Source organism: Galleria mellonella, unplaced genomic scaffold (genome assembly GCF_026898425.1).
Source record: "Galleria mellonella isolate WM207_F2 unplaced genomic scaffold, CSIRO_AGI_GalMel_v1 utg56, whole genome shotgun sequence".
Lineage (NCBI taxonomy): Eukaryota > Metazoa > Arthropoda > Insecta > Lepidoptera > Pyralidae > Galleria > Galleria mellonella.
The window spans coordinates 4,591,820-4,600,924 of record NW_026442117.1 but is presented as its reverse complement, the minus strand read 5'-3'; the positions used below and the strand labels follow the sequence as shown (position 1 = coordinate 4,600,924).

At 38.4% G+C, this 9,105-nt stretch overlaps 1 protein-coding gene across 2 annotated transcripts in view; it reads right to left on the bottom strand.

Moving 5' to 3' along the window:
* Positions 1-1,473: 1,473 nt before the first annotated feature.
* LOC113516165 (SH2 domain-containing protein 4B-like) overlaps positions 1,474-9,105 on the bottom strand; it is a 106,336-nt gene continuing 98,704 nt past the window's right edge. For both annotated transcript variants that reach the window (XM_052899050.1, XM_052899049.1), the window contains exons 6-11: positions 7,387-7,623; positions 6,073-6,241; positions 4,997-5,110; positions 3,896-4,003; positions 2,976-3,170; positions 1,474-2,431 (exon numbers count right to left, since the gene is read on the bottom strand). In XM_052899050.1, the coding sequence (XP_052755010.1) occupies positions 2,319-2,431; positions 2,976-3,170; positions 3,896-4,003; positions 4,997-5,110; positions 6,073-6,241; positions 7,387-7,623 (936 nt within the window). In that variant the 3' untranslated portion in view covers positions 1,474-2,318. The remainder of the gene's footprint in view (positions 2,432-2,975; positions 3,171-3,895; positions 4,004-4,996; positions 5,111-6,072; positions 6,242-7,386; positions 7,624-9,105) is intronic.

Here is a 9,105-nt window from a genome sequence, read left to right as displayed (position 1 = left end):
ATCAGTATACGTTGGCGGGGCACCAGTGAAGGATGATAGGTGAGGATGAAGTAGGTCAGTTAGCCCATCGTGACGAATTCAACAAGAATTGTTCACGATGGTTTCCAGGGGGAATCACGTGGAGTCGACCTAATAAGGCATATTACTAGCAATGGGGCTGTCAAACTCCGTTGCTAACAATTCCTTTCCTCCCTATTAAAACTTAGTAGATCCTTATGTTCATATCCCACTTTCTTAATTGATTGATGTTATATACTTGTATATAATTGTCGTGTGGTCCCGGCATAGAATGAGCCACCCCTTCGTTTCCCGTGAGAGATGACTAAGGGAATATAATTGTCGAGGGATGGGCACCAGTGCCCCTTTTCACAACAAAACTACCAAAGTCTAACTACGTTGTCAACTCGCCTACAGTACCTGGCAACTGTTGGCAGAACCCCTCAATGATAAAGGTAGTCTATGAGCGAGGCTTTTGTTCAGTAGAGGACAGTTGATGATGTGTACAAGTGACATGATGATGATGATGTGATTACAACGGGAGTAAACCTCGTTGAATGTAAAAAGGATGCAATTTTGCGAATATATTTCCAAATTCCTTGATTTCGATATCGAATTAAGAAACAAACTTCTAATTTTAAATTCAGTTCTGAATTCAATTGGGTTGAAATAAAAAATGTTTTAGTATATATTTTTTTTATTTTATTTATCAGTTTATGACTAAATAGTATTCTAGTATACAAATTCTGATGACTTGAAACTAATTCTACAATACAGTAGATCTATTTGTTCTACTAACGACAAATGGCATACACATCGTTTTAAACAATAGACCTTAACAACTTAAGAATAAGTCTCAAACTCTGATACACAGAATTTTAACTTTGGCTCTTTTCACTCCGAACACGGTCGTGGTTTATAATTTTTTTAAGCATTCTAATACTGCGGCGATGTGTATTCGTAGGAGATGGTCGATTATCACAATAAATAACTATATCAGTAAAGTATTTTGTTCTTAATCATGCTAAAAATGCATAAACGCAGTGATTTAGATCTTTCGAACTGTCGAGATCGACCCCTGCTATTGATATAAATTGATATTGGGGTACATTATATTCGAATTATAAGCACCACTGAACTATGCCCTAAACCAGGGGTCGGCAACCTTTTGAGACAGAAGTGTCAAAAATTACAATTAACAAAATTTCAAAGTTTTTAAAGAGCCACAGAAATGTTTCTTGCTAATAAACAGTATTTGAATAAATAAAGTTTGGTGTCTAATCCTTGTTAATCGATTGAGATTTTTTTTTATAAATAGTACTTACGTGTGGAACTAATACGAAACTAAATAGACACAGCTTCTCATCCAAGGAGCCGCATGTGACTCGCGAGTCAGGTTGGCGACCCCTGCCTTAAACGGATATAAAATAAGGCACAATACAGGAAAAACTTATCATAAAATATGATATATTTTTGTTTTATACAAAGAGACATTTTAAATTCGATTCTAACAATATTCAATCTCGGCTTATCACGTCCTTACAACTAAGCGATAAAAGTGAAAATTACAAATAATATACAAAAGATAGCTTTAATGACTAAATATAATATATGACTGATGTATTAAATGGTCCCCAATCTCTGTACATACTCTGTACAAGATTTTGTAGGGTTAAAGCGGAATGTCCGCAAAGTGCCTGTCGTGTGGTCACAGTAATTCTGAGTATTTAGTAGTCGCTAAATGCTCGTCATATTGTTAGGAAACGTTACATTTTGGTTGCTGTGGCCAATCAATAGTTTTACCACACAAGTATAAGGTAATACAATTGCTTATTTTCAAATCGAACTAAATACATTGGAAGACTAATGGTCACTTCGATTAAAACAAACTAAATTACCTAATTATTAACTTGGATCATTATAACAATTTGGTATCTAGAATTCTATGAAATTCACGTAAATCTCAAGATTTTTTTCTGGCAGTGAACTTTTGGCGACATTATTTAAGGCCATCACACTCGTCGTATAGATTTGCTATTTTTTTTAAACATACATTATTAATGACAACGTCAAAAACTGTAAAGAAATTAATAATAATTCCGATTAAACAAAAAGCTAAAAACATCTCAATAAAGCAAGTGATAGTTGCCCTACATGTAGAGTGTAAGGCAGATACCTGCCTTATGCTACTAGTGTAAGGCAATTGATTGTCTGATACGACGAGTGTAAGGCAAATATCTGCCTTATGCGATAAGTGTAAGGGAGATGACCACCTTATGCGATAAGTATAAGGCAGGTGACTGGCTCGCGGTGGAGGCCGCTCAGCAGGCGGGCGTAAGGCAATCGGGCGGCTGCGCGGCCGCACACGCCGAGCGCAGCAGCTCGCCGCCACTCTCCGTGATGGGGACTGTCTTATGGTAATTTATGAGATCAGCTGAAACAATTTGAAAATTAATTATGTACCTACTAGCTTCTACCCGCGACTTCGTCCGCGTCATCGGGGTAGTTTCACTGACCGGGATAAAAGTTGTCTATAGCTTTCTTCATCCCATGTAGGACGTGTATACCAAATTTTATGATTAGTTAAGATTTAAAGTAACAAACAAACTTATTTTTACATTTATAATATCAGTAAGGAATACGCATCCTTACACACATCACAATTAAGAGTGGGTAATATATAGCAATAACTATATATTGTAGTTACAATATCTATACATATCGTCATAGTCGTAGAATACTGACGGATCCGACGAATATTACATATAAAGATCCGTCAGTATGTTACGACTATGACGATATATTGGTAGATACATATATAATAACTATCGGTTACCCATATATAATACCAAAAAAAAAAACCGCTTGTAATAAATATAGGTATCCGACTGATATGGGCAATATTGCAATATCAAAAATATACTCATCAGACGTAACGGCCGAGCTCGTCGGTCGTTTAATAAAGATAAGAGCGTCACCTAGCGTGTGGTGGGTGGGCTGGTCGGCGCCGAGCAGGCGGTAGCCGGCGCCGCTCTCCACGAGGTAGTGCTTGCAGCGCGCGGCGTCGCGGTACGAGATGGCGTAGCCCCACACGCGCTCCGACACGCGCACCAGGAAGCTGCCCGCCGCACGCGCCGCCAGCGCGCGCTCCGCCTCGCCGCGCGTGATCACACCTGCGCCACCCGCGCGCGTGTTCACAACGAGAGCTCCTGTGGCTTCTCGGGGCCCGAGCCGAGACTGATACCGTACAGGCTCAGAAACCCAAGGGGAATACCGAGATCCAGGAGACACTAAGGTTATGGTCTAAGAGAGGTATCATCAGTGATGACTGTAGTGAATAACGAGGATTCTGGATGACTTCTTTTTCGTTGTCAAAATTTGACCACAGGCATTTGAATAAAGGATTGAGTTATATTTCTTCGTTGTAAGGGGGCGCCGAGCCGAGAGCATGATAGATGAGAATGAAAAGACAGGTCAATTAGCCCACCGTGATGAATACACCTGGAATTCAGTACGACGGTTTCCAGGGGACCACGTGGAGGACTACGTGACAGGGTATATTGCTACGAGTAGCAATAAGACTGGTAGTTCGCATTACTAACAATCCCCTCCCCCCTACCAACAGTGCTGTCAGGTTTAGCATTCCATTTTCATAAATTTATTAAAAACAACACTAGGTTTCCAATTCCGACAAAAATATTGGTCATTTATATGAATTAGAATCTTAGATCCATCCATAGAGAATCTACATTCGATGAACAAAAATATGTATTTGATTTAATTTCAAATTGAATTTTCATGATAATGCAATCTTTATGTAAAGAACCATTTAAATTTAGTACAAATTATAGACGATAAAGAGAGAATACACGAAACAGTATTAAAACATATTAATCACCATGAAACCAGTCGACCGGCTTGTTGTTCTCGTCGAGGCCAACGCCCCGCTTCAGTTCCTGCGTCCTGAACCACTCCAGAACCGCTTCCCTGCTCGGTGGTTTGCCCGCTGAAATTGTATTACATACATGTAAGTTTCAGTTTGTAGATGAGATGGAAGTATAACTCTTTGTATGTATGTATGTATGTATCAGCCGGTAACTGTACACTGCTGAGCATAGCCTTCCCTACAAGAGAGGTGTTGCCAGCAGTTGCCATGTTTGTCGGGTGAGTTAGCAACCGCAGTTTGACTTTTGGTGATGTTTTAAGAGGTACGCTACTGCCCATCCCTCCACCATAAGTTCCTTTAATCGCCTTTTACAATACCCACAGGAAAGGAAGGAATGGCTCATTCTATACAGCGACCTATATGGCTATGATAACAGATAAACACAGGGAATTCATCCTTACACTTTATAACCTAAATGGTTGCGTACAGTTTAATTTCAGAGGGTTTTCTTTCTTGAAATGCTCAGACTGTGGAATGAACTCCCTGCCGAGGTTTTCCCAACAAACTACAGTATGGTGTTCTTCAAAAAAAGCATATTAAGGTTTCTTCAGGGACGGCAACGCGCACATTCCTAGTGTTGCTGGCGTTAATAGCCTAGTGTCCGTTTACCATAAAATGGACTATATTTGTGGTATATAAAAAATACACTTCGGGTAATTGGCTATACCCGGATAATCAATGACCGATTTTTAAACCTACAGGTTTATTAATCAAACATTATCTTACTTTAATTAATAATTAAAGTAAGAATTATTATTATACCTTGGTGCTTTAATTTTACAACCTACCATTATGAAATTTGGTATCTGAAGACCATGCAAAATGGAATAACATCATAAGAGAGGCAGCAGACACCTTTCAAGGACACGACCTTCAGTAATGAAGAGGACGAAGAGAGAGAGACATAAAACTTAACATGCATACATCATGTTTGGGTTAGAGACTATTTATAGTAAGTAGTCTACATTCTTCTCCAATATATTTAAAGGATCCCGGTCATTCTGATGAAAACGTAAGTAGAAGCAAATGTAATATAAAACGAAAAGGTCATACTCTGTGGCTGCGGGGGTGGCTGCACACCACGTAGCTCCGTGCTGCGACGGTGCGCCTCCCGCGCCTGCCGCGCTATCTGGCGCATCGTGGCCTCCGCCTCTTTCGCTTTGCGCTCTGCGGTTGACATGAGTATAGTATTTAGTACATATTTATTGTTGCTTTACTAAAAATACGTAGTCTCGAATCATCATTTCATTTCAGCTGTTACGGCTTTGTGTCGTGCATCTCATTCACACATTCATGCGCGTTGTCTGTGACAGCTGCCACCTTTTATAGTTCTAATTGTCAGTAAAACTACGATCGTCCCACCGTAGACAAAATTAAGTATCTGACTGCCCATCAGCCATTAATTGTCTATTGCTTAACTGCCTTCTCCATAGTTTTGCCAGTAGTTGCCACACTTGACAGGTAGGTTGGCAACTGCAGTTAGGCTTTTAGAGAAGTTTTAAGAGGGACGCTGCCTATCTCTTTACCATTAAGTTCCCTTAGTTATCTCTTACGACACCTACAGGAAAGGAAGAGGTGAGATGAGGTTTTTATCATATCTTGGTTATATATTTACGTACAGTAAATAAAATATTACACATATTACCTTGAAGTGAAAAAGAATATTTTCTTTACAATAAGATACCCTAAGATACTCTGATAATGTCATAATTTTAGTACACATCATGATTCTGATGTTAGAATGTATTTATCAACAATAATTCGGAAATGTGAAATTATGAGATTATAGTGCATACGAGTAAAGGAGTGTATCTTGATCTACCGGACGCAGTAGTCGTGGTATCACACCTTGGTCCTGCAAGGTGCGGTCGTCGTGGTAGCACGCGGGGGGATACCTTGGGCTGCCAGGTGCAATCGTCGTGATAGTATGTGAGGGGTGTACCTTGGTCCTACCAGGTACAGTCGCCGTGATAGTATGCGAGAAGTGTACCTTGGCCTTGGCAAGTGCGGTCGTCGTGATAGTATGCGAGGGTGTACCTTGGACTCGGCAAGTGCGGTCATTGCGATAGTATGCGAGGGATATACCTTGGTCCTGCCCGCCGCGATAGCAGCAGTATGTGGGTGCGTACCTTGGTCCTGCCAGGCGCGGTCGTCGTCGTCCCTGGTGTCTCGCAGGGCACGGGCGCGACGTGCACGCAGGCCGCGCAGTAGGTCACCGGCGCGCGCGGCGGCCACGCGCCGCTCCCACGCCGCCACGCGGTTACTCACGCCGTCCGCGCCCGTCGCGGCGCCCAACTCCTGATAATTTGTCATCACTTGAAAATGAAGCAACTATACTCGAGCGTAGATGAGGTGAGACTAATTTTCAATCAACCTAAAAAAGAACCCAAGTCGGTTGTATTTATTTAATGTTTGTCATAAATCCGTCAGTTCTGAACCTACATTTATTTATTTATAGCAAGGCAACAGATTATAAATTAATACATTTATAAAATAAATATTACATAAAACGGCATTAAATTTGCGCTCCAATAACTGCTCTGCATAACATTCGATATTATATACGGCTATAAATTTAAAGTAACAAATTGGCAGCCTTAATGTAACATTGCAAAGATAAAGGTCCTTGCATACATGTTATAAAATTCTTTTTCATTTGAAAAGATATATTTACAGATTAATCACATAGAAATTTTATCAAAATCGGGTTAGTAATTAAATTTTTAAATCAAAATAACTGGTTTTATCAAAATTGATGTCGGTTTACTTTGTGAAACGAATCTTAATTATAATCAGGTCAGTTGGCCCATCGTGATGAACTTAGCAAAAATTAACCACGATGATTTTCAGCTTGGACTAGATATATTGCCAGCGATAAAACTACTAATTCTAGCTGCTATAATAAACTGTCGTCCCAGGCTTCTGACATTAGACAAACTCTGCTAAATTACTGACACTTATAAATATGTATTCTTGTGGATTTGTACAAGAAAGTAATAATGAGACAGATGGAGCGCGCTAAAAGCATTAATTCCTTAATTGCATTTATGGAGACTTGTTCATTTGTTGTTTTTTTAAGGTCACTAAGAGTATTCGAATAAGCCAAGAGTTGATGCATGGTAACAACATTTATTTATTACTGTTAAACAATATGAGTTTTTAAATAAGGCTCTTAAAACGATAAGGCAACCGTGTGTTAAAAGCAATCTGTCACATATCTCATCCGTATACACATAATAGCTGTACCCTACAGCTTCACCCGTGGTCATGTTTTAATGCTAAACCACCTATAAAGCTTATTTAAAAAATGAGTTATCAAATGCAAAAAGATTTCTTTTAACTCCGACTGGTAGTTCCAGAGATTAGTGTATTCAAACAAACGAACTCTTCAGCTTTATAACCTAGTATTAATGTATATTTTAGAAAGCCCAAATCAAACTAACCTGCAGTACATCTCTCTTGCCTTCAATAAAATTGAAATGCAACGTGTTTTTGTTGAGGTCTAGCTTCAATTTGTCATTGCAGTAGTCCGTCTTGTCGCCAATGTCCCTCATACTCTTGTCGGATATCTTCACTTCGGGCTCCAGAGCCTCGATCCTCTGCCGAAGTTCGTCCACTGTGCAATATATTTCTAACGTATCTTCTAGTGGGTCTAAAGTCTTCGGTGATAGGTCAAATTTCTGAAAAGAGACATATAAATGTTACTTTTAGTCTAATTTGCCAGTCATTTAATTAAAGATTTTAATAAAGTATAATATTGAGAAAAGAATTCGAAAAGTAAACCTGTGTTAGATCTGGCGCCAACTTGACTCTACACATGCAGCACCCATAAGTATAAGGGATAAGCCAGCACTTCAGGAACCAAAATAAATATTAGGATCATCATCATCATACTCGTATCAGCCATTTATCACCCACTGCTGGCCATAAGCTTTCCCCAAAAGGCAGGTTAAATATTGAGATGTAATGGATTTATTATTCTTTTCACGTTATTTATTAAGACAGGAATACACATTTGGTGTAGGCGTAGAACTATAAATAAGATAAAAAATTTGAAATAGAGAATAAAAATTCAAATATTTCGTGATAATAAAAATGCAAGTCGACTGCAAAGAACATGGTAGGTAATTTTTTTTTTAGTTTATCAACATCCTTGATAACAATGATTGTTCAATATGTACTTTTACCTGCTCTGAATTATCTTATCAAATGTAAGTACACTTACACTCAGTGACATCTTAGTTATGTGCGTCTTTAAACCATGTTATTGAACTTAGGGGAAATCCTGGAGAAAAGTAAATAAGATAGCCAAATACAAGAGGTATAACAACTTAGTAAAGAGAAGAGGAAATACATAAGAAATATGTTATAAAATGACGTACAAATGCATTTTACATTTGTAAATTACATTTCAACCTCAAGTATTTTTACACTTGTATTATGGCGTTATAGAAAGAGTAATTTATCAGAAGATAGAGATAGATTCTTTAAATAGCTTTGAATGTTATTAGATCTACCTGATCGATGTCATCAAAATTGCCTAAGAACAAAACTTAGAAGTGGAAATACATAGGAAAGCTTTTATAAAATGACGTACAAATTAATTTTACATTTGTAAGTTACACTTCAACCTCAAGTACTTTTACACTTGTATTATGGCGTTATAGAAAGAGTAATTTATCAGAAGATAGATTCTTTTAATACTTTTGAATATTATTAGATCTACCTGATTGACGCCATCAAAATTGCCTAAGAACAAAACTCAGAAGTAGAAATACATAGGAAAGCTTTTATAAAATGACGTACAAATGAATTTTACATTTGTAAGTTACACTTCAACCTTAAGTACTTTTACAGTTGTATTATTGCGTTATAGAAAGAGTACTTTATCAGGAGACAGAGATAGATCCTTTCAACAGCTTTGAATGTTATTAGATCTACCTGATCGATGCCATCAAAATGACTAAGAACAAAACTCAATGTTTAATAGTTTTGTTGCTATCTTAGATTTTTCATAAATTACCCAAGGATATATGTATGTCCGTGTGGTCCCGGCATAGAATAGGCCACCCCGTTTGTATAGGCTATTCTTTTCCGTGAGTGTCGTAAGATCCGATTAAGGGAGGGCGAGGGATGGGCAGCAGCGTTCCTGTTTAAACATC